Consider the following 25,399-nt stretch of genomic DNA (forward strand, 5'->3'; position numbering starts at 1 on the left):
AAGAGGAATTCCCTGTGCGAAAGGGAGAGGAAAGGCAGAAGGCAGGTGGGAAAAAAAAAATAGCAGGCAGTTGTCTTAATAATGTAGATAGGCATCGCCTCTAATACAGGACTTAGTGCTGTTGTGCTCCAATTAGACACCAAACATTGATCGCATGAACTTAAGCAGTGATTAAGTTGTTGCCAAATAATATTCAAAACAATATCAGAAATCAGAACAAATGTACTATTAGTGTGCTACAAATCCATCAGATAGCTGTTTTCCTTCTTTCCTCTCTACAAGGGATTTTAAGTGCCACACTGTGCTTCTCTCCCACTATACTGGTGCTGTTCCAGAGGAAGGGTTGTGCCTGTACCTGCCAGATTGGAACCCCAGTCATCGAAGGTCCCAAAGCTGTATTCTCCGCTACTCCGAGTCACCTGTGACATCTACACCAGAGCACCCAAAATTCTGTGCCCATAGGGATAGTTGGAGTTTCTTCACAAAATAGCAAAGTCTCTAGGTTGCTATTCCAACAGCGGCAGTACTGATGCTCCAGTTCGGAGGCCAGGAAAACAGAATGTAACGCCGGTGACTTCCAAGATATATGTACCACCAAAGTACATGCTTAATGACCTAGTGAAGTTAGCTTACGCCGCCTGCCAGACACCTGTAATGAAGACCATCTCGGCAAAGTTCTGGGGTGGGCAACTCGATTTCACGAAAGCGGACACCAAAACTTTACCCAAGAGCCAGAGCGTCGCCTAACGTTCCCATTGGCCCGTTGGGCCTTCACTCAGCAGCCAACTACGCAATCTGGCCTAGCGCATGCGCGCCACCTACTTCCGGCCTGCGAGCGCGGTGTTCCGCTCTTTGCCGGCTGGGTTTTCTTATCCGGCTTTTCTCTCCCTGGCTCGTCTGTGGTGCAATGGCTCGGGATTCTGATCCCTTCCGCGAAGGGCCGCTCTTAAAGCTGCTATCCTTAGACGTTAGAGACCGGGGCACCCAGCGCTGCCGCCTGGGCCCGGCCGCCTTCCACGCCCTGGGCGCGCATTTGGGCTCAACAGTGAAAATCTCCCTGCCTGACGGCGGCTCCTGCCTCTGCACTGCCTGGCCTCGGCGGGACGGAGCCGACTGCTTTGTGCAGCTGGACCCCCTGTGCGCAAGCCCCGGGGTGGCGGTCGGGGCGCCGAGATCGCGGAGGAGTCTCAGCCTGAGCCACTTTCTCTTAGTGCCCTGTCCGCCTCTGCGTCGCGTCGCGGTGTGGCCGGTGTTGCGAGAGCGGGCAGGCGCGCCTGGTGCCCCGGGTACAGCTGCGGTGCTGGAGGCGGCGCAGGAGCTGCTGAGAAACCGACCGATTTCCCTGGGCCACGTGGTGGTCGCTCCACCGGGCGCTCCGGGCCCGGTGGCTGCCTTGCACATCGTCGGTGGGACGCCCAGCCCCGACCCCGCTGGGCTGGTCACGCCTCGTACACGCGTCGGCCTCAGCGGGGAGCCTCCATCTGAATCCCGGCCGCAGTCCGAGGTGCCCCTGGGGGGTCTTTCGGAGGCTGCCAACTCGCTGCGGGAGCTCCTCCGCCTGCCGCTCAGCTACCCCCGCACCCTGGCGGCGCTGGGCTTAGCAGTGCCCCGCGGAGTGCTCCTGGCGGGGCCCCCCGGAGTGGGCAAGACCCAGCTGGTGCGGGCCGTGGCACACGAGGCGGGCGCGGAGCTGCTGGCAGTTAGCGCCCCCGCGCTTCAGGGCTCCCGGCCTGGGGAGACCGAGGAGAACGTGCGGCGGGTCTTCCAGCGCGCCCGGGAGCTGGCCAGCCGCGGGCCCAGCCTCCTCTTCCTGGACGAGGTGGACGCCTTGTGTCCCCGGCGGGGCGGTCAAGCACCCGAGAGCCGCGTAGTGGCCCAGGTGTTGACGCTGCTGGACGGCGCCAGTGGGGACCGCGAGGTCTTGGTTGTGGGAGCCACCAACCGGCCGGACGCTCTAGACCCAGCGCTGCGCAGACCCGGGAGATTTGACCGCGAGGTAAATGGGCCTGGCTGGTTGGCCCACTGTCCGTGGGACCTAGGCCTCTTCTGGCGCCAGTTGGCTGCCCCTGAGGCGTTTGCCTCAGGTTTGGGCATCGGTGAGGTTGGAGTGGGACTCTTAGCAATGCAGAGAACACGTTCTCTGTGAGTCAGGACCTGTATTTACCCAGAGTCAAATTGTTCTGGGAAGTGGCGGGGGTGGGGGGAGGCCGTTACAGATTAATTTTGTTGTGCCAGTCCTATAATCAGTAATGTTAATTCTTTGTTTTCTTTCTTTTCTTTTCTTTTCTTTTTTTTTCATTCTGGGGGATACTTGTTCTCTATGGAAGTATGTTAATTCTTAAGAGAATTTTGGTCACCTCTAAGCATATTAAAATCATAGATTTGGAATGAGAATTTAAAGTAGAAGAATAGCCTCAAAAAGTAAGTGTGTTGACATTAAAAGGGCAAAGGCAGGGAAGAACTAAATGGAAGCAGGTATTAACTCTTCTGGATTTATTCATTCCTTGTCATAACACCAGCATCCTATCCCATAATTGAGAAAGTACCCACAACTGCTCCCTGAGTTGTCAGGGAAGTTGAATATTCAGAACTGTCCTATTTTATAAGTTTTGGTTCTAAGTTGACTTTTGAATTCTAAAGAATAGTTTGAAATTTAGTGACTGATATTTCTATTTTGTGATAGGATTCTAAAGAGAAATGGTAATTGCACACTTTTAGCTTAGTCAGTTCAGAACTTGAGCGGATTTCTTCCTTGCGCTATCTAGTACCTGTGTCCTTAAGGGCAGGGACCTAGCTGTCTAAACCTGGCTTCTAGAACTTTGTATGTTCTTGAAAATAACAAAAACTAGGCCGGGCGCGGTGGCTCAGGCCTGTAATCCCAGCACTTTGGGAGGCTGAGGCGGGCGGATCACGGGGTCAAGAGATTGAGATCGTCCAGGCCGACATGGTGAAACCCCGTCTCTACTAAAAAATACAAAAATTAACTGGGCGTGGTGGTGCGTGCCTGTAGTCCCAGCTACTCGGGAAGCTGAGGCAGGAGAATTGCTTGAGCTTGGAGGCGGAGGTTGCAGTGAGCTGAGATCGGGCCACTGCACCTGCACTGGCACCGGCGCCTGGCGACGGAGCAAGATTCTGTCTTAAAAAACAAAACAAAACAGAACAAAAAACTTGTTAAATGACATAGATAGAATTTTCATTGTGCAACTTTCTAGCCAGTGTTACTCCTTTGTAATATTAGGATTTTCATATATTCAGAAGCAAAGGTATACGGAAAGTGCATAATACTAGTTCCAAAATGGTTCACTGAATTAACATACATGTTTGTCAGGATAAAAAATATGTATTATTTTGGTGGGACGCGGTAGCTCATGCCTGTAATCCCAGCACTTTGGGAGGCTGAGGTGGGTGGATCACTTTAGGTCAGGAGTTTGAGACCAGCCTAGCCAAGATGGTGAAAACCCGTCTCTACTAAAAATACAAAAATAAGCTGGGCATGGTGGTGTGCGCCTGTAGTTCCAGCTACTCAGGAGGCTGAGGCACCAGACCAGAATCACTTGAACCAGAGAGGTGGAGGTTGCAGTGAGCTGAGATGGTGCCTGCTGCATTCCAGCCTGGGCAACAGAGTGAAACTGTCTCCAAAAAAAAAAAATATATACACACACACACACACACACACACATATATATGTAATTAGTTTTTTGGAAGTGATTCTTTTTTAATTGATCTATTTTTATTGATACATAACTGTGCATGTTTTGGGGTACATGTGATATTTTGGTACATGCATACAATGTGTATTTATCGAATCGGGGTGTTTAGGATATCCACATCAGTTACCATTTCTTATCTGAGTGTTGGGAATATTTCAGATTTTCTCTAGTACCTATTTTGAAATATATAAGAAATTATTGTTATCTATAGTCACCCTACTGTGCCATCAAACATTACACTTATTCCTTCTATCTAACCGTATGTTTGTACCCATGAGCCCATGTACTCTTTTCATCCTGTCACCCCCAACCCTTCCCAGTCTCTGGTGGCTGTCATTCTGCTCTCTACCACCATGAGATCAGCTTTAAAAATAATATATTTTAAACAATAAACTTCTTTTTTGCTTTACATATAGGTGGTCATTGGGACTCCCACACTTAAACAAAGAAAGGAAATTCTGCAAGTGATTACCTCAAGGATGCCCATTTCCGGTCATGTTGATTTGGGCCTTCTTGCAGAAATGACGGTTGGCTATGTTGGCGCTGATCTGACAGCACTCTGTAGGGAGGCTGCCATGCATGCCCTCCTTCATAGTGAGAAGGTAAGAAGTATTTTAATGTATGAACATCGATGTTAATCTTTCTATTAATGTAACATTAATTTGGGGGTTAAACAAAAGTGGTAAGTACATTTCCTTAGAATATTTGATAGCTTCCACAGCTGTTGCTTATATATTTTACATCTCAACCCTATATAAATAGTATATGATTGAGGGTGGGAATAAAGGGCTGAGTCCTCTAGGTCTGCTGAGTAAATTTGTTCCCCACTCTTGCAGTAACTCCTAGTGCTTAAGCCCAGAGCAGCCAAGAAATAGTGTGGCCCCAGAAGAATCAAAGAATTTTTTTACTTTGAGGCAATTTCAGACTTAGAAGTTACAAAAATAGTGCAAAGAATTTCTCTATCCCTTCTTCCAGATTCTCCAAATGCAACATTTGCCACATTTGCTTTATCATTCTCTTCATGTGAATTTACTTATATATATATATATATACACACACACACACACACACATTTACATATATATAATGAAATCTTTGAGAATATACTGCAGCCATGATGCCCCTTTACCCTCGAAAACATAAGTGTATATTTCTGAAAAACAAGGACTTTAATACAATGATCAAGCTAAGGAAATTAGCACAGACACAGCACTTAACCTAAATAGGCCTTAATCTAGAATCATAGTTCAATTCAGTCTTTCTTCTATGACCCTAACTTTTTAAGTCACGTGTTCTGTAGAATATTCCTCAGTTTGGGTTTGACTAATGTTTCTCTATGATTTAATTCCGGTTTTGCATTTTGGGTAGGAATATAATAGAAATGATCCTGTGTCTTTCTCATTACATCTATTAGGAAGCACATGATATGTTTCTGTTCTATCACTGGCAAAGTTAACTTTTATTTCTTGGATAAGCTGGTGTCTCTGAGATTTCTCCATTGTCAAGATACAGTTTTTCCCTTTGTTATTAATAAGTATCGGGAGAAATAAGCTTTTCTAACCTAGGAGAATATTGGGCACCTGGAATTGTATTTAAACTTGTCCTTGACCTGCATGTCTGTAATTCATGACTACCTTTCCTAACAATATTTAAGATATTAGATTAAATATAACATTTTTCAACACTGTTGGCTGGAAAATCCAGTATTTGTATATAATAAATAGTCCTGAATCCTTAAACCCCTTCAGGGAAAAAAAAAAAAATTGATTTCAGCAGACTGAGGATTCTGAAACAGAATTTTCAATCTCATTTGTAACATCCAAATTGTCTTTTCATCTTAAACTGCAAAAGAATGATTTCTTATCCTAAATTTTGAAAAACCTTTTTACCTAAATAATTTATACCTTGCCTTACTTCCTTTATTTCTACAATTACACCGAAGGTGGGAAGGAGTTATGTGATCTTCTAGTGATCTTTTAAGTCTTCATCTTGTAGGTTTAGATCAAAACTGCTTGAAGTTTTAAAGTTCTGTGTGTAGGTGTGAGAATACATGGCATTTGAGGGAGACAATAAGAGTACCAGGAGATGGGAAGAGAGATTTACATTTAGGATTTCCTCTGCTTTGAAGTTCCAGGTTTGATCATAAGTACCTCTGACTTAGGTGGACCAGTCAGCTGCTGTCATCCCAGGGTGGAGCCCACTGCTACTTCAGGAGGGGCCTGCTCAGGTGTAGTTGCCACAGGTGATGGCTGAGTTCAGAAACAACCCAGGGGAAGTGGAAGAAAGAAAGGCAGAAAGGATGAAGGGACAGAGACATCTGGGAAGGTACCGGCTCCATTTTTTATCCTTTCCCCCACCAGCTGAGGGGCTGCCGCTATCTCTATCTGTGCCAGGGCAGATAAGTGATACCTTACAGTTTGTTAAACTTTTTGCGAAGTATTCCTATTAAAGGATTAGAGATGTACTTTCTCGGCTGGGTGCAGTGGCTCACGCCTGTAATCCCAGCACTTTGGGAGGCCGAGGTGGGTAAATCATGAGATTAGGAGTTCAAGACCAGCCTGGCCAACATGGTGAAATCCCATCTCTACTAAAGATCCAAAAATTAGCCAGGCATGGTGATGCACGCCTGTAATCCCAGCTACTCAGGAGGCTGAGGCAGGAAAATCGCTTGAACCCGGGAGGCAGAGATTGCAGTAAGCCAAGATTGTGCTATTGCACTCTAGCTTGGGCGACACGGTGAGACTCCATCTCAAAAAAAAAAAAAAATGTAGTTTCTCAAACACTAAAACATACACAGAGAGGAGAGAATGTATTTGCCCAAAGAATCAAGTAAAATAATTGCACATACATGATCTTGAACTATAAATGAGATTTTCAAATATTAGTTGGTGTTACCTAAAAATTAGTTTGTATTTGGACATCAGATACCTAATATCTAATACTGTCAGCCAGTTAAAAAGGCTGTTTTTTTAAAACTGTGTAATAGTGTTATTCATGAGAAAGTAAGATAGGAAATTATAAAGAGCTGCCTGCCTGAAATCTCACTTCCCAGAGATGACAATTGTTAACACTTCTGGGAGAATACTATACAGAATAGCTCTATACATAAGATTCACTTACATCAATTTACAAAAATAAGAGAAGATAGTTTGTTTTTGAAAATGGGAATTTGTGGACAACTGAAATATTTAGAATTGGATATAAGAGGGCAAATACTTTAATAAATACAGTACAGATATTTTTAATAAAACTGTCAGGACTTTTTAACAGAAAAAATGTGCTTCACTAGAATGATCAAGGAGAGTGTAGTTTCCAAAATACAACCTGAGAGTGAAGATGACTTTTCTAGGCATAATATAAACCCTAATAGCCAAAAAGTAAATTATTTGCTGATTCGACCATTTGGGGATGGCAAAACAATACTGTAAAGTCGTCAGACTAGGAAAAATACTTTTAGTCCAATTTCTTTGATAATGGAAGGAACTTCTACAAATCATTAAGAAAAGACCAACAGTCCAAGAGAAAATGGGTAATAGGATATGAACAGATAGTTGACAATAAAAGGAATGCCAATAAACATGAAAAATCTCCAGTCTCGATTTAAAATTGTCTTTATTTTAAAATAATTTAAAACTAATAGGATAGTTGCAAGATAGTTACAAAGAACTTCCACTAAACCCTTTATCCAAATTCACCAATTTTTTACATTTTGCCAAAACAGCCTTATCATTCTCTTTTGCTCTTTCTTGCTCCCCTCTTCTTCTCTTCTCTCTCTCGTCTCTGTATGTATGTATTTATATGCACATAGTATTTATCTATTTTGGACCATTTGAGAAAATGGGTTGCATATATCATGACACTTTATCCCTTAACATTTTAATGTCTATTTCCTAAGAACAGCAATGTTGCCATATGTAACCACACTATGGTCATGTATAGTGTTGTGTCCTTAGAGCCTCACATGTAGAGGTACAGAGCGTTCATTGGCTCCTCACTGGTGATGCTGATTTTTATCAACTAGTTCAGGCAGTGCATAATTTCTCCACTGTGTAACTGCTATTTTTCCCTTTGCCAGTAATAAGAAATCTGTGGGGAGACACTTTGAGATATCCTGCTCCTCATCAGACTTTCAGGTTGGGCACAGTGGCTTACACCCGTAGTCCCAGCTGCTCAGGAGGCTGAGACAGGAGGATCACTTGAGCCCAGGTATTTGAGGCTCTGGGAGCTGTTGCCTCAATGCCACTGCACTCCAGCCTGGGCAGCAGAGCAAGACCCTGTCTCATAAATAAATAAATTTTTACTCTTCGCAATGTAGCCTCTAATTCTTGCTCAAAACAGCCTTTACTATCATGATTGCAAAAAAGGTGACTTTTCTAGTTCCAGTATTCCCTCTACCTCATTCTGAATTGAAGAAATTTAGTTAACGTAGTAATGAATGAGTACCAGTTATTCTTGTCATATTAGCAGACATTTTAAGAGTTTGGTAATGGGCCAGGCGTGGTGGCTCACGCCTGTAATCCCAGCACTTTGCTTGTAATCCCAGCACTTTGAGAGACCGAGATGGGTGGGTCACTTGAGGTCAGGAGTTTGAGACTAGCCTGACCAACATGGGGAAACCCCGTCTTTACTAAAAAGACAAAAATTAGCTGGGTGTGGTTTTGCATGCCTGTAAATCCCAGCTATTTGGGAGGCTGAGGCACAAGAATCACTTGAACCCAGGAGGTGGAGGCTGCCGGGAGTCAAAATTACTGCACTGCACTCCAGTCTCGGTACAGAGCAAGACTCTGCCAAGAAAAAAAAAAGTTTGGTAATGTCCAGTATTGGAGAGGTGTGGAGAGAACACAGCCTCATGTTATTGAAGGAGAATAAACTGATGCAGCTTCCTTTGAGGACAATTTGGTAATAGCTGTCAAAATTGTATATGTGTGCATTTGTAAACCCAGTAATTCTACTTTGAGGAAATTATTACATAAAATACTTGAACATGAATTTGAGCATGGTGGCTCATGCCTGTAATCCCAGCACTTTGGGAGACTGAGATGGGAGGATTGCTCAAGCCCAGGAGTTCCAGACCAACCTGGGCAACATAGGGAGACCCTGTCTCTACAAAAAAAAATTTTTTTTAATTAGCCAGGTATGGTGGCACACACTGTAGTTTCAGCTACTCTGGAGGGTGATGTGCAAAGATTACTTGAGCCTGGGAGACTACAGTGAGCTCACTGCATTCTAGCCTGGGCAACAGAGTGAGACCTGTCTTAAAATAAACAAATAAATAAATACTTGAACATAAGCACAAATACTTTTTCAGTTGCAGCTTTGTTGTTAATATCAAAAGACAGGAGATGACCTAACGTTTGTCAGAAAGGTGTAGTTGGGGTAAATTTGATGGTGTATTATGGAATTGTCAAAAAGAGTGACGTAGAACTATATTAGTTGACAGGAAAAGATCTCTAAGATAGGTGAAAGAAGAAAAGTACAGATAGATATGTATAGTTTGGTCCCATTTGTGTGTCTGTTTAAAAGGATATATGTATGCTTTTTATCATAACATACTGGAAGAATACACAAGAAACCATTGACATCTTTGGGGGATGAATTCTGACAGGAATTGGTAAGGAGACGTTTAATTCTTTGTACTATGTATATAAATTGTTTTTATAATAATAGCAAAATAACTTTATAAATCCAAAAAATGAAAAAAATGAATTGTGCTATAAAAAAGACCAACCCAATTTTTGGTTTAATTTTGCTTTTTTGGGTGTATTTCTTCAGAACCAGGACAATCCTGTGATTGATGAAACAGACTTCCTTGAAGCTTTTAAAAATACTCAACCCTCATCATTTCGAAGTGTCATTGGATTGATGGATATCAAGCCTGTTGACTGGGAGCAGATTGGTGGCCTTGAAGATGTAAAACTGAAGTTACAGCAGGTAAGACAGATAATCTGCTTAAGCCAGTAGGATATTACAGATTAATATTCTGTGCATTTATGATAACAACATACTGCACTGAAACTGCTCTTGCTCCTGTCACTAATGTGATCTTAACATCTAAATCCAATGATTGCTTTTCAGTCCTTATTTAATTCGACTTCTATGGATGTCTGAACTGTTTTTCATAATTTCCCATCTCAATCCTCTTTTTGTTTTTGCTTTAAAGAGCATAACGTAAGGCTGGGTGTGGTGGCTCATGCCTCTAGTCTCAGCACTTTGGGAGGCCAAGGGAGGAGGATTGCTTGAGTTCAGGAGTTCAAAACCAACCTGGGCAGCATAACAAGCCCTTGTCTCTATTTAAAAGAAAAAAAAGAATTTATAACCTAAGGCTAGGTTCAGTGGCTTATACCTGTAATCCCAGCATTTTGGGAGGCCGAGGTGGGTGGATCACCTGAGGTTGGGAGTTCAAGACCAGCCTGGCCAACATGGTGAAACTCTGTCTCTACTAAAAATACAAAAAGTAGCTGGACATGCTGGCAGGTTCCTGTAATCTTAGCTACTCAGGAGACTGAGGCAGGAGAATCACTTGAACCTGGGAGGTGGAGGTTGCAGTGAGTCAAGATCCCACCACTGCACTCCAGCCTGAGTAACAGAGCAAGACCCTGCCTGAAAAAAAAAAATGGTTTATAACCTGTAGCCTTAGCACTTCAGAAGGCTGAGGTAGGAGACTCTCTTGAGGTCAAGAGTTCAAGACCAGACTGGGCAACATAGTAAGACTCCCCAGGGAGTGCTAGGATTACAGTCATGAGCCACAGTGCTTGGCCTACAAAAAATTTTTTTAAATTAGCCAGGTGTGGTGGCATGTGCTTGTGGTCCTATCTACTCAGAGGATCACTTGAGCCTTGACCCCAGGAGATCAAGGCTACAGTGAGCCATGATTGCACCACTGTACTGCAGCCTTGCAACAGAGCAAGATCATGTGTCTTTAAAAAAACAACAAAAAACCAATTTATAGGCTAGACAGAGTGGCTCATGCCTATAATCCCAGCACTTTGGGAGGCCGAGGCAGACTGATCACAAGGTCAGGAGTTCAAGACCAGACTGGCCACCGTGGTGAAACCGCATCTCTACTAAAATACAAAAATTAGCTGGGTGTGGTGGCACAAGCTTGTAATCCCAGCTGCTTGGAAGACTGAGGCAGAAGAATCACTTAAACCCAGGAGGCGGAAGTTGCACGCCACTGCACTCTAGCCTGGGACAGAGCGTGACTCTGTCTCAAAAAAAAAAACCACAATTTATAATCTAAAACACAGGGGTCAAGGGTCAACAGATTTTCTGTAGAGTAAGCCACATAGTAAATGTTTTAAACTTTATGATCCATAGTCTCTGTCACAACCACTCAGCTCTGCCATTGTAGCACAGGAGCAGCTGTAGACCATATGTATATGAGTAATTGTATTCTGATAAAATTTATGGATACTGAAATTACACAATTTTCACATGTCAGAAAATATTCTTTTGATTTTTTTTTCAACCATTTAAAAATGTAGAAACTATTCTTAGTTTGGACTGTACCAAATAGAGGTGGAAGGCCTTAATTTGCCTAGATCTCTGATCTAAAAGACATTAAATGGATGCAGTACAGGGAGTGGTAAAAGCACAAGATTGAAATGAACAACATGGCTACCTGATAGTGGATTTTACAGTGGAAGCTGTGGGACGCAACTCTTCAGATCTTCTTACCTGCATTCGTTTCTGAAATTGATTTCGCCAGTTCACCTACATGTGATCCTGCCTTAATGAACTAGGTTTCTGTAACCACACATATAACAGACTGATACATAAGTAATAATTATGATTTATTCATCTTAGCCAGGAGCTCTGTCTCCAATGAACCCTAGAATATTTGAGTCCATGGATAAGAGCATGTATAATATGCGCTAATATTTTTTATGCATTGTCTCATTTAATCTTCACAAGATGCATGAGAGAAATTAGCCACACCTTCCTGTGGAAGCACTCTGTTTCCTTAGCTTTGAAACATTGAGCTTTCCTCCCTTTCTTTTTCCTCCCTCTCCCCTCCCTTAAATGTTAGTGCTTCAAGAGGGTCCCGGAGTGTTGGAGCTGTGGGTGATTTTGTATTGATCTTGATGTCCACAGCATCAACTGACCCCTGAAAACTGTTGACTCAGAAATCTGTATTATCTAGAGTAGATATTTCTTCTGATCATCAGAACTACTTCACTGCCTGTCTACTGGATAACCCCGGGGATGCCAAACTAAGCATGTCCAAAGTTCAGCTAGTCAGCTCTGCCCTCACACCTAGATTCCCTACCTCAATGAATACAGCCAGAATTTATAACCCCATCCCCTAAATCAGAAATCTGTCTCCTAAAGGCATAGCATTAGAACTTTGTCCCTATGTAAAGTACAATTCTGTTTTAGGTTTCAAATATCTATCCCTTCCACATCATCTTCACTGCTTGTGACACTCCAGCCTTACTGTTTTTGTAGGTTGAATCATTGCAAGAAGCTTCTAACTGGTCTCCCTGCCTCTAGTTTCATTTCCTTCCAGTCCGTTCTCCATACTGCTTTCTCAGTGTAGACTAAAGCTTTCAAGGTCTGTTGTGATCTGATTGCTACCTGCACTTGAAGGCTGTTGATTCTTGCTGGTGCTCTTGAATTACAGTGCCTGGTGTCAGAATTGGTTCTGCCACCTCATTAGCAGTAAGACCTGGGCAAATTACTTAACTTTTTTAAAGCCTTAGGTTTTTCATCTGTAAAATGATGATTAAAATAGTTACTAAAAACCATTTACCTTAAAGGCAATGAGGACTCATTCATTATTCAGTTTACAGTTATTGAGTGCCTCCTTTGGGTAGGTGGCATTCTAGGTGCTGGGGATTTTCAGGTGAGCTTTGCTTACATTCTAGCAGAGCAGAATGACAAACCTTTCAACATGGAAAAATAATAATAGTGACTAAGTGTTTTAAAAGTAAAGGCTGGGCAGTAACATAGAGAGTGAGTAGGAGGAGGGGGTTCTGCTTTAACCAGGTGGTTAGGAAAGACCTCTCCAAGGACTTGACACCTGCACTGAGACCTGAGTGATGAGGAGTAGCCACACGAAGATCTCAGGGGAACATTGGGGCAGAGAGAAAAGCAAGGAAAGGACCTGAGATGGGAACAAACCAGGTATTTGATAGATAGATTATAAAAGGCCTTGTCAGCTGTGGTGGGTAAGGAGTTTAGATTTGGATTTTATTCTAGTTCTAATGGTAAATCATCGAAGGATTTTAAGCAGGAAGTAATGTCACCTGACTCAGTTATAAGCTCTCTGCAGTGTGGAGTATGGACCGTTTCCAGCTCATAATAGGAGCCTGAGAATTGTTGAATGAACAAATGAATCTACTAGATGATTTGCAATTTTATTATTATACTAAAACAACTCTTTTTGTGTACTTTCAGAGCATTGAGTGGCCTCTGAAATTCCCTAAGGAATTTGTTAGGATGGGCCTGACACAACCAAAGGGAGTTCTTCTCTATGGGCCCCCTGGATGTGCTAAAACCACTCTGGTGAGGGCCCTGGCCACAAGCTGTCACTGCTCTTTTGTTTCAGTGAGTGGAGCTGATCTCTTTTCACCATTTGTTGGAGATTCAGAAAAAGTCTTGTCTCAGGTTTGTTTATTTCCCCATATGTTTAAATTTACTATTGAATTTTTATTTCATGTCTTGTGGACAAACTTTACCTTTAAAAAATATTACTAGGGTTTTTTCCAGTTAAAAAATGTTATACATGTTTATTGAAAATTTAGAAAATATAGGAAAGTGTAAATATGAAGTCCTTTATAATGCTTCTACCTACTGTTAACATTTTGGTGAATTTCCTTTTTTTTTTTTTTCTGTTTTAAATCAAGGGTAGGTTTTATGTATCTATAGCTTTATCCTGCCTTTTAAACTTAATATTACCACTTTTGAAATTACATAGTATTAATTATTCTTTGAAAATATGATTTTTAACTCATATAATACTCCATTGTTTCTTGTTCTGTTTACTCATTTCCCAATTCCTAGACATTTAGAATCTTTTTTTATATATTTTAAAAAGTATAAATAGTGGGCAGGTGTGGTGGCTCCCAGCTGTAATCTCAGCACTTGGGAGGCCAAGGCGGGTGAATCACTTTAGGCCAGGAGTTCAAGACCAGCCTGGCCAACATGGCGAAACCCCATATCTACTAAAAATACAAAAAAATTAGGTGTGCATGGTGGTGTACACCTGTAATCTCAGCTACTCGGAAGGCTGAGGCACAGGAATTGCTTGAGCCTGGGAGACAGAGGTTGCAGTAAGCTGAGATTGCACCACTGCACTCCAAACTGAGTGTCAGAGCTAGACTCTTGTCTTAAAAATATATATTATGAATAGCAATGTAGAGAGCATACATTCATATGACTAATGTATAACATAATGCTTTTTAATATTTTTTCCTAACAAAAGATATTTCGACAAGCAAGAGCAAGCACTCCAGCAATTGTGTTTTTGGATGAAATTGATTCAATTTTGGGAGCTCGCTCAACCAGCAAGACAGGATATGATGTTCAAGAACGAGTTCTTTCTGTTCTCCTGAATGAATTAGATGGTGTTGGACTTAAGACAATAGAGAGAAGAGGAAATAAATCAAGTCAACAGGGTAAATACAAGGAGCTGAAAAAATGAAGAGGTATTTATTAGCCAGAATGCACCTAAAATCCAGGCCAATGTTAAATAGAATGCATATGTGCTATAGCTTTTCCTATGCTGAATTCATCTCATAGAAGGATTTATATAATTTCATTTCGACTTTGTTTGGACTTTTAGAAGTAATAAAAATTGTGATTTGGCTAGGAAAGGTGAGGTACATTTTATAATAAATTATCTTAAACAGAATGAGAAATATAATTTTACTTACTGCTAATAGAGAAGGGAGTTTATTCTTGTTTCCATGTTCTAAGAAACCGGTATTCATTTCTTTCTAAAAATTTTTATGTAGGCTGTGCACAGTGCACATGCCTGTAATCCCAGCACTTTGGGAGGCCGAGGTAGGAGGATTGCTTGAGGCCAGGAGTTTGAGGCTAGCCTGGCCAACATAGCAAGGCCCCATCTCTGAATGAGTGAATGAATGAATGAGAAACAAAGATTATTATTTCCAATAATCTTAGTAATGGAAAATTTCCACTTTTTCTTGAGGAATAGGTTTCCATGAATTAAAATGGCCTTTGGAAAGTTCCCTCCCTCTCTTTCTGAGTCTCTTCTCCAGATAGAGCTTGGTAGCTTTAAATTATCCCTGATACCTTTTATTTCTCTCTTGTTCTCATTCATTTCCTATTTAAAAAATCGTTGCATGGAATTGTTGTATACACTCCTTAGGAACATGTCATACTAGAATTAAAAGGTACCCACAAGGTTATCTAATCAAATCATTTCATAATGCAGGAATTCCTTCTATAACATCTGACAGGTGTTAGCATCTATAGCATCTTTAGCATCTATAGCATCTGCTAAAATACTTGTAAATATAGGGAACTTTGTACTTTGAGGGATTATGTCACTAGATAGCTGCCTGGTTATTCAACAAATGATTTTGAATGCTTAGTATATGGTAGCCTTTCTCTGTTTAGATATTTCTTTATCCAGGATTTGTCATTATTTCAAAGAAAAATAAAAAGTAGAGTAAATCTCCCTCTTTTGAGATATGAGAGTCAAGACTTTCTATAGCCATACATCTCCACCTGTTGGTTATATGTGTCTGTCTTTTCGAGTAGTCCGTTTAAGTTGTAATCATTCATTGGAGGCTCAGGTGCCCTCAGGTCACTAGATGGGTGTTCTCTCCTTTGGGATAAGGTTTCTTATAGGTTCTCATATGGAGAAATGTCTCTTAGCTACTTCCTTAGCCATGCACACAAAGTAGCTCTTTGGATTTCTTTCTGGGATATCTTGAATGCTGGAAAGGGAAATCCCCTGGAAAGGGGATGTAAGCATTCTGGTCCCAAGAAAAGCATATCCCAATTTGAATTCAAATAGATCTTCTGATTTATAATTTAAAAAAACTTAACAACTGATTGACATTACTTTTGTGTTGTGTGTTTGCCCTCAGAGTTTCAAGAAGTTTTTAACCAAAGTATCATGATTGTTGCAGCAACAAATAGACCTGATGTGTTAGATGCTGCTTTGTTACGACCTGGAAGATTAGATAAGATCATCTATATCCCTCCTCCAGATCACAAGGTAATCATTGTACACATTTACTTTGTGTGCTTAGGAGAATCGAATTCCAACCTGGATATAGCTGTCCATGGTGTTCCACTCACACTGAGTTCTACCTTCTTCCTTGCCTGGGGACCTTTCATAACATCATAATTTTGATCTGCCTTTGCTGGATATTCTGGTCCTGTTCACAGAGAAACAGAAGCCTAAATCTAAGATAGTTATTTTGTTGTGGCAGACTGTAAATACTGAGTCTACTCAGCATTATTTTGCAACTAGAGTGGAAGAATCCTAAAATGTTAAAAGGGCTTTGAAGATTATCTGAGTCAGCATTCTTAACAGTACAGTGCAGAAATCTGAGATTACAGAGATTATGTAATGTATCATGGTCAACCAGTAAATTGTTTTCCTTAATATCCAGAGCCACTGACAGGGAGGGTAAAGACAGAGTGAAATTTTTTGTTCTTTGAGCTTTTATTAAGTCTTGAAGGAATAGAAAAATAAAATTTAATGTCTATTATACCTTTAAGTTATATCTGTTAATTCATGTATTTGCTTCTTAAGCCATGTCTAATAATATTATTTGTACCCAAAAGAGAGATTCAGCCAGGCATGGTGGCTCACATCTGTACGCCTAGCACTTTGGGAGGCCAAGGTGGGCAGATCACCTGAGGTCAGGAGTTCGAGATAGCCTGGCTAACATGGTGAAACCCTGTCTCTACTAAAAATACAAAAATTAGCTGGGCATGGTGGCAGGCACCTGTAATCCCAGCTACTCGGGAGGCTGAGGCAGGAGAATCGCTTAAACCTGGGAGGTGAAGGTTGCAGTGAGCCAAGGTCATGCCACTGTACCCCAGCCTGGGTGACAGAGCGAGACTCCATCTCAAAAAAAAAAAAAAAGAGAGTCATAAGCTTTTCATGATGTCATTATTTTTACTACTGTCATATGGGCCATTGATAAGTTAGTCTTTCTAACCCCTGTATATACTTTGTCTGTTATGTGAAAGAAAACTCAAAGTAAAAATGTTTTAATAAATCATTGTGAGTAACTTAAGCATAACCTGAGTGACAGTCAAAAAAAAAAAAAGAGAAACATTAATAAATCATTGTGTCAAGCATAAGTGTTATAAAATTTAAAATATATTTTTTTTATTTTGTTCCAGGGAAGGCTTTCTATTTTAAAACTTTGTACAAAAACCATGCCAATAGGGCCTGATGTCTCCTTAGAAAACCTAGCAGCAGAAACCTGTTTATTTTCTGGAGCTGATCTTAGAAACCTCTGCACAGAAGTAAGTTAATTAGTGAAGAAATTTGTGGTTCAAAACATTTATTTATCTTTTCAAATCTTCATTCACTCAGCAGTATTTACTAAAAGCCTGTGTGATACCATGTGATATGAAACAGACAGATGTGGCCCCATCCCTCACACGGCTTATTGTAAGTGGTGTAGATAGGCAAATCATAATACTGAATTGGCAATTGAAAATATGTAGTGAGTTGGGGAAGTTTAGGGTACTGTGGGAGCACCTAGGAAAGACACCAGCCCAGTGATTTGGCACATCAGAGAAGACTTTCTGAGAAAGGAGATATATAAACTGAAATTAGAAGGATGAATCAGGAGTTAGCCAGCCAAGTAGGGAAGGGGGAATGACTGAGGTGGAGAGAATAAAATGTGCAAAGGATTGAAGGTAAGAGATGGTGTGACATTACTCAATCTTAGAGTGGAGAATCACAAGAAATAAAGCTGAAGAAGTGGGCTAGACATGGTGGCTAGAGTCTATAATCCCAGCACTTTGGGAGGTCGAGACGAGAGGATTGCTTGAGCCCAGGAGTTCAAGATCAGCCTGGGCAATACAGTAAGACTCCATCTCTAGAAAATTAAAAAATTAAAAAATTAGTTGAGTGTGGTGGTACACACCTGTAGTCCCAGCTACTTGGGAGGTAGAGATGGGAGGATCACTTGAACCTGGGAAGCAGAGGTTGCAGTAAGCTGAGATCCTGCCACTGCACTCCAGCCTGGGTGTCAGAATAAGACCGTGTCTCTTAAAAAAAGCTGAAGGAGTAGACAATGGCCAGGACACACTGTAAGCCACTTTATCTTTTTTCATAAACTTTTACTAAATGTTACTTTCAGAAAAATGACAGATCATAAGGTTATAGTTCATTGAATTAACATAAAGTGATCACATTTTTATAATTACTACTTATATCAAGAAATAGAACATTATTAACACCCCAGAATCTTCCTTTGGGCCCTTTCCCAACCTCTGTCACCTACCTTCTTCCAAAAGGGAACTATTGACTGGGCTTAGTGACTCATGCCTGTAATCCCAGCACTTTGCTGGGGCCAAGGCCAGAGGATTGCCTGAACCCAGGAGTTGAGACCAGCCTGGGCAACATGGGGAGACCCTGTCTCTACAAAAATTTTTTAAGCTGGGTGCGGTGACTCACGCCTGTAATCCCAGCACTTTGGGAGGCCGAGGCAGGCGGCCTCCCAAAAAATTACAAAGTTCTTTGTAATTTTAGTAGAGACAGGGTTTCACCATGTTGGCCAGGATGGTCACGAGGTCAAGAGATCGTGACCCGCCCACCTCAGCCTCCCAAAGTGCTGGGATTACAGGCGTGAGCCACAGAAAATTTTTTTTTTTTTAAATTGTACTCAGGAGGCTGAGGTGGGAGGATCACTTGAGCCTGGAGGTCAAGGCTACAGTGAGCCAAGATTGTGTTACTGTACTTTCTGCCTGGGTGGCAGAGCAACTGTCAAGGAAAAAAAAAAACCACAAAAGGGAACCTCACTCCTGACTTCCAACAGTGGGGATTAGTTTCGTCTGCTTTTGAACTTTATATGAATGGAAGCATGTGGCATACGTTATTTTCTGTCTTGTTCTTTAACCCATAAAGAAATTTATCCATAGTTTTGTGTAGCATAGTTTATAATATTCTGCTAATATTCTACATTTGTTTATCCATTATTTTATTTTGGAGTATCTAGGTTTCTACTTTTTTACTGTTATGAGTTATGCTGCTGTGAACAGTCTTGTACATGTCTCTTAGTTCACATGTCTACATAGGTCTATTTGTAAACATACTCAGCTACAAGCAGAATTGCTGGGTCATAGGGTATGTGTTTGATCTGTTCCTTTATAATCAGTGCTGGCTGAAGACTCTTTCCTACTTCAGGATCAAGAAGATATTCTCTCATCTTTAAAAATACATATGGGTTCATAACATATATATTAATCTACAAAAAGCAAGTTGTTCTTCCTGTTTAAGGCTTTTTTCCCATTAATGTAAAAGAGGTTATGATCTACAAAGTATATTTTTAATCACCTTATTTAACCTTTTAGCAGCATAAATATTAGAATCCAATGAGTGATGCTGAGATTTTGCATTCAGAGTTTAAAGTATTGTGAAAAAAAAAATTGTTTTCTATTCCTTGTCTCTTAATAGGCTGCTTTGCTGGCTCTGCAAGAAAATGGACTAGATGCAACCACAGTGAAACAAGAGCACTTTCTAAAATCACTTAAGACTGTAAAACCGTCATTAAGTCACAAGGACTTGGCTTTATATGAAAACTTATTTAAGAAAGAAAGATTTTCTAACTTGGAAGATATTTAAAAATTACCTTACACCATTGTCGTTAAGTCGGAAGGACCTGACTTTATATGTAAACTTATTTAAGAAAAGGATTTTCTAACTTGTAAGAGATTAACAGTTGCCCTACACACTTTTTCAGTTGTTCACATTAATTGAAATGTGAACTTGCCTGTTGTTTGCAGCTTCACACTTTTAAAATTTGTGTATTTCATGTTAATTAAAAAAAAAAACAAAAACTTATGCCTGATAAGGTAAGGCTCATTTTTTTTTTCAAAAGGCATATTTAAAAAAAATACTGTACTTTAGGAAGAAAGTGTATGTGTGTTGATTTTGTTGTAAGGGTAGTTGGTTTTGGGTGATTGCTTTTTTAATTAAACTCTGAAATAATTTCATACTTACAGAAAAGTTACAGAAATAGTACCAAGAACTTTTATGTGCTCAAACCCAGATTCACTAATTTTTAACATTTTGCCACATTCGCTTTCTGTCTTCCTTTGCCCCTTGTACATATATACACACAGTTTTTTTTTTTGAGTGGTTTGAGAATAGGTTATATACATAATGTCCCTTTCACCCCTTAATACTTTAGTGTGTATTTATTACAAATAAGATTATTATATGACCAAATTCAGGAAATTTAATACTGATACAGTATTCCAATCTGTCATCCAGTGAATTTCGTGCACTGTCCCAGTAATGTCCTATATGGTAATTTCCCCCATTACAGGCCCCTATAGGGTCACACATTTCATTTAGTTGCCATGTCTTTTTAGCCTCTTGAAAGTTTCTCAATCTTTCTTGACCCTGACATTTTTGAAGAGTAGAGACCAATTATTTTATTGAACAGTTCGTTCCTGGACTTATATTTGATGTTTTGTCATGATAGATTCAGGTTATGTATCACCAGTGGAGCACTACATAGGGGCACTTTGTCCTCGGAGGATCACAGCTGAAGGCACATGACATCTGTACGTTATTGATGGTGTTAATTTTGATGATTTGTTTGCAGTAGTGTCTGGTTTCTCCAATATATTGCTATTTTTCCTTTTGTAGATGTAAGTAGTTAAGTTTTTTAACAGGTTGGTTACATGTACATTTTTATTTTCATTTATTACAAAATAATTTAGAGTACTAGAAAATACAGAAACTAAAGAAAAAATCCTTTAGTGTTTAACCTTCTAGTTCTTCATACATGTATAGATGATTTTTAAAACCAGAAAAGAGTGATACTGCATAACTTGTTCTTCTCACCTAACAGTATCTGGTAAACATCTTCCTGGGCCATTCTTCACTCACAAGGTGCTAAGCTGGGTGCTGGAACGTCCAGTGAACAAGGCAGGCATCAGACATTGTCAGTGAATTAATTACAATGGTAAGAAGTGCTTCAAAAGAAGTAGAGGCTATGATGAGAGACTACTGCATGAAATGTATGAAGTCATAAAATGTTAAGCAGTTATTGGAAAGTTCCCTGTAACTGAATGCAGCCAGGACTATTGGGAATAATTAAGGAAAAACCCTGATTCATAGGTATAAGACATTCAATTAAAATTATTCTAAGTAATCTCAACTACTCGGGAGGCTGAGGCAGGAGAATCGCTTAAAGCTGGGAGGCAGAGGTTGCAGTAAGCTGAGATTGTGCCACTGCACTCCAGCTTGGCTGCAGAGCAAGACCCCGTGTCAAAAACAACAAAAAAATTATTCTAACAAACTGACCTTTGCTTTTGAGTAATGGGGAAATACCTAGAAAAGTTACTAGAATTCTTACTATTCATTTTCTTTATTTATTGATCTTACTGAACAAGGCAACTATCCTGCACCTGACAAACCCTGGCCTGAACCCCTTAACTGAGACATCTAGCTGTGGGCCCCTGTTCTTTTCCAGAAAGGTTCTAGTAGGCTAGTAATTTAGCAACCACTGTTTGTTCAAGGCTGAGCTGATTTGAAGATGTCTTTTTAAATTGCAATTAAAGTCAGTCCTCCACATCTGTGGGCTCCACATGGGCAGATTGAACCAACTGTGTGGGTTGAAAACACTTGAAAAAACAAAAGCAATACAGCAATAATAATAATAAAAAAAAATAGGGCAGGTGCAGTGGCTCATGCCTATAATCACAGCACTTTGGGAGGCTGAAGCGGGCAGATCACCTGAGGTCAGGGGTTCAAGACCAACCTGGTCACCATAGTGAAACCCCATTTCTACTAAAAATACAAAATACTAGCTGGGGCATGGTGGTGTGCACCTGTAATCCCAGCTACTTGGGAGCCAGAGGTGGGCGAATTGCTTGAACCCAGGAGGTGGAGGTTGCAGTGAGTCAAAATCATGCCACTGTACCCTAGCCTGGGCGACTAGATCAAGACTGTCTCAAAAAAATAAATACAAATAGCCCAAATAAAAAACAATAGCGTAACAACTATTTGCATAACATTTATATTAGATATAAGTAATTTAGAGATGATTTTAAGTATAACCAGGAGGACGTGTAAGCAACCTGCATATACTACACCATTTTATATCAGGGTGTTGAGTATTTGTGGATTTGGGTGTCTTGAGAGGTGTCTTGGAACCAATTCCCTGAAGATAGAGAGGGATAACTGTAACTTCTCAACAGAACACTGGAAGCTTCCTGAGCACAAAGACTATCTGTCTCTTCTCACTGAAATGCTCAATAAATGACAAAATGAGGTCAAGAATTTCTTTAATCCTGTTTGAATCTGATTTCAGAATGGCTCTGGGCAACTTCCAAAAGCTGTATTCTTGATATACGAGAAAATTAAAACACCAGCTTCTGAACACCTTTCTTCTGGTATGCCGGGAAGTATAAACAGTTTTCCCTATAAACTGAACTCAAATTGTTTTCTGGGCCACATTATTGCTCAAGGTTGACTAATGCTAAACAGTACAGAACATCCCTGAAACCCGCAAAATTCGCCAAGTCCAGTGTTACAAGCCTGGTTACAAGGCAGCCACTGAAGGATGAGGTGTCAGAATTAACACATCCACTGTCAAATGGAGAAAATTTCAACAAAAAATATTTAATAATATTTTATCTTTCTCATAAAAGCCTGAACTGGGCTGATTAAAATGTAAATTCCTGGCCAGGCACGGTGACACACCTGTCATCCCAGCACTTTGGGAGGCCAAGGTGGGTGGGTCACCAGAGGTCAGGAGTTTGAGACCAGCCTGGCTAACATGGTGAAACCTTGTCTCTACTAAAAATACAAAAATTAGCCAGGTGTAATGGCTCACACCTGTAATCTCAGCTACTCAGGAGACTGAGGCAAGAAGATTGCTTGAACCCGAGCGGCAAGAATGTAGTAAGCTGAGATCGCACCACTGCACTCTGGTCTGGGCAACAGAACAAGACTTTGTCTTTAAACAAACAAAAAAAAGAAAAGAAAATCTAAATTCTGGGGGTAGGAACCAAGCAGCCATGTCTCAGTGCCCCTGCAAGCCTGGGTGGCAGTAGAGAAAGGATCCAGAAGTTGCTGCTAACTGGGGATGGATAGGGAAGACCCCCTCCTCCACCACCACCAAGGGATTATGGGCTCTGGGGCAGCCACACAGGGTGATGCTGGTGAGTGCTCTGAGTGGGCTTCTTTGGGGGCTGCCAGGGTCTGAAGGGCTGGGAGGTGTGCCTGTTTCTCATCCTGGTCACGCAGGCAGTACTGGCCTGGCAGTGCCTTCTGGATGCCCTGGCCAGTACACAGTGAGGACCCTAATTTCATCTCTATCCTCCCATTGCTGGTGATGAAGCTATGAATTCCATTACATTTTTCAGTGTCAAGTGTTCTTATTGCTATAAGAACTGAATGACAAACTTTTTTGGGGTCTTGCCTTCACAACCGCAGGCAAAAGGGCAAAATATCTGAAGATTCTTGAATCACATGCAGTTGACCCTTCAACAACACAGGTTTAAACTGCATGAGTCCACTTATTATTTTTTTTAGACTTAGTCTCACTCTGTCACCCAGACTGGAGAGCAGTGGTGTGATCTCAGCTCACTGCAACCTCCACCTCCTGGGTTCAAGTGATTTTCCTCCTTCAGCATCCCAAGTAGCTGGGATTACAGGCACCTGCCACCACACCTGGCTAATTTTTGTATTTTTAGTAGAGACAGGGTTTCACCACGTTGGCCAGGCTGGTCTTGAACTCTTGACAGGTGATCCACCTGTCTTGGCCTCCCAAAGTGCTGGGATTACAGGCGTGAGCCACCACGACCAGCATAGTTGAAGTATTTTAAAGTAAATCCCAGACATCATAATATTTCTGCCTTAAATATTTCTACACACAAGCTCTAAAAAAAGGAGGGGCCATTTAAAAAATTTAACTGCAATACCATTATCACACCTAAGAAACTTAATAATATCCCTTTAATATCATCTAATATCTGCATCCTCCTATTTAAGTTTGTCACTTGCCCCGAAAGTATCTTTTTACGGTTAATTTGTCTTTTTGTATATTCAAATAAATACTCCACCTCTGGTAAGTTTTCTCAGACTCCCTTAGTTAAAATTAATCACCTGTGGCTGGGCACAGTGGCTAATCCCAACACTTTGAGAGGCTGAGGCAGGCAGATCACTTGAGGTCAGGAGTTCGAGACCAGCCTGGCCAACATGGTAAAACCCCATTTCTACTAACAATACAAAAATTAGCTGGGCATGGTGACATGCACCTGTAATCCCAGCTACTCTGGGGGCTGAGGCAGGAGAATTGCTTGATCCCGGGAGGCAGAGGTTGCAGTGAGCCGAGATTCCACCACTACACTCCAGCCCGGGCAACACAGCCAGACTCTATCTCAAAAAAAGTAAAAATAATAATAATCACCTGTCTTGGCAACAGAGCATGCCTTGCATTAGAGTTTATGAGCACTGAATTGTAAGCACCTTGAAGTAAGTGATTTATATCTTATTAATCTTTTTAATTCTGCTATGCCCCCATCCTCAGAATAATGCCTAGACTACTACAAAACTGCATTGCATTTTGAAAAGAAATGATACTAGTAAAGCAGGGCTCTGAGTTTAAGGTTATTAATAGGCAATGGCTATACATTTTCATTCCAGTTTCGGAGTCATGAAATACTACTGTAAGATTTCTTCCTTCTCTCATCATGTTCCTCTTCCTCTTCTTCCTCCCTTACTTCCTTCCATCCTAGAAAAACTTCTCTTTGTTAATAACGTGAGGCTTTTTTGTAGAACCTTTTGACAAAAGTAGCCTTAGAAGTCTTGCAGAAGGAGTATTAAAAGGCTTCTCTGATTCTAGATAATGCAAACCAACGATAATTAAGTATATAACACAGATCCATTCAATCAGCAAGTATCTCTAGTTACAGCTCTGGGGTTACACAGTAAGAACCCTTGCCAGAGTAAGTGAGTGGGAAACTACATGTATGATCAGACTTATATAAAAAAAATCTTTGAGGCCAGGGGTAGTGGTTCACATCTGTAATCCCAGCACTTTAGGAGGCTGAGTCTGGTGGATCATTTGAGGTTAGAAGTTCAAAACCAGCCTGGCCAACATGGCAAAACCCGTCTCTACTAAAAATACAAAAAATAGCCAGGCATAGTGGCACATGCCTGTAGCCCCAGATATTCAGAAGACTGAGGCATGAGAATCACTTGAGCCCAGGAAGCAGAGGTTGCAGTGAGCAGAAATCACACCACTGCACTCTAGCCTGGGTGACAGAACGAGACTCTGTTTCAAAAAAAAGAAACAAAAACAAATCTTTGCATATAGTAACTATTTGTTGAGTGCCTACTACAAGCAGGGCAGAATGCCACATGCTTTACATACATTCTAACATTTTTTCCAACTCTGTCCCCAGCTAGGTTTGCCCCCATTTTGCAGACATATAAACTGAGACTCATGAAGGTTAAGTAGTTTACTTAAAGTCAGCTATTAATAATAAATATAGCAGGGGCA

At 41.0% G+C, this 25,399-nt stretch overlaps 2 protein-coding genes across 6 annotated transcripts in view; one reads left to right on the top strand and one right to left on the bottom strand.

The window, feature by feature from the left end:
- Window positions 1–692, bottom strand: part of GATM (glycine amidinotransferase) — a 45,422-nt gene extending 44,730 nt beyond the window's left edge. Inside the window, exon 1 of the mRNA XM_064366011.1 lies at window positions 356–692. Coding sequence (XP_064222081.1) covers window positions 356–428 — 73 coding nt within the window. The 5' untranslated portion in view covers window positions 429–692. The remainder of the gene's footprint in view (window positions 1–355) is intronic.
- A 126-nt stretch (window positions 693–818) lies between these two features.
- AFG2B (AFG2 AAA ATPase homolog B) lies at window positions 819–22,466 on the top strand. Of its 5 annotated transcripts, none has more exons than XR_001105684.3 (8): window positions 819–1,996; window positions 4,127–4,312; window positions 9,483–9,641; window positions 13,110–13,319; window positions 14,137–14,359; window positions 15,773–15,903; window positions 17,046–17,171; window positions 19,333–22,466. XR_001105684.3 is itself a non-coding variant. In XM_012442393.3 (8 exons), exons 1-8 carry the CDS (start codon window positions 908–910, stop codon window positions 19,498–19,500), a joined length of 2,262 nt encoding a protein of 753 aa, XP_012297816.2. In that variant the 5' UTR covers window positions 819–907; the 3' UTR covers window positions 19,501–22,466. The 5 variants fall into 5 exon arrangements, 4 of the variants coding, with proteins under 4 accessions (XP_012297816.2, XP_012297820.2, XP_012297818.2 ...); XM_012442393.3 differs by having other exon boundaries at window positions 14,137–14,329; XM_012442395.2 differs by having other exon boundaries at window positions 866–1,996; window positions 14,137–14,329; window positions 15,815–15,903.
- Window positions 22,467–25,399: the final 2,933 nt, after the last annotated feature.

The sequence above is a fragment of the Aotus nancymaae genome, unplaced genomic scaffold (assembly GCF_030222135.1).
Source record: "Aotus nancymaae isolate 86718 unplaced genomic scaffold, 86718_ANA_hifiasm-v0.15.2.pri h1tg000062l, whole genome shotgun sequence".
In the NCBI taxonomy this organism is placed as follows: domain Eukaryota; kingdom Metazoa; phylum Chordata; class Mammalia; order Primates; family Aotidae; genus Aotus; species Aotus nancymaae.

Bases quoted from the DNA above. Each gene is read 5' to 3' on its own strand.
- AFG2B (XM_012442393.3), top strand. From the start codon at position 908: ATGGCTCGGGATTCTGATCCCTTCCGCGAAGGGCCGCTCTTAAAGCTG. The intron at 13,320-14,136 runs GTTTGTTTATTT...TCCTAACAAAAG, and splicing joins CAGAAAAAGTCTTGTCTCAG to ATATTTCGACAAGCAAGAGC. The intron at 14,330-15,772 runs GTAAATACAAGG...GTTTGCCCTCAG, and splicing joins AAATAAATCAAGTCAACAGG to AGTTTCAAGAAGTTTTTAAC.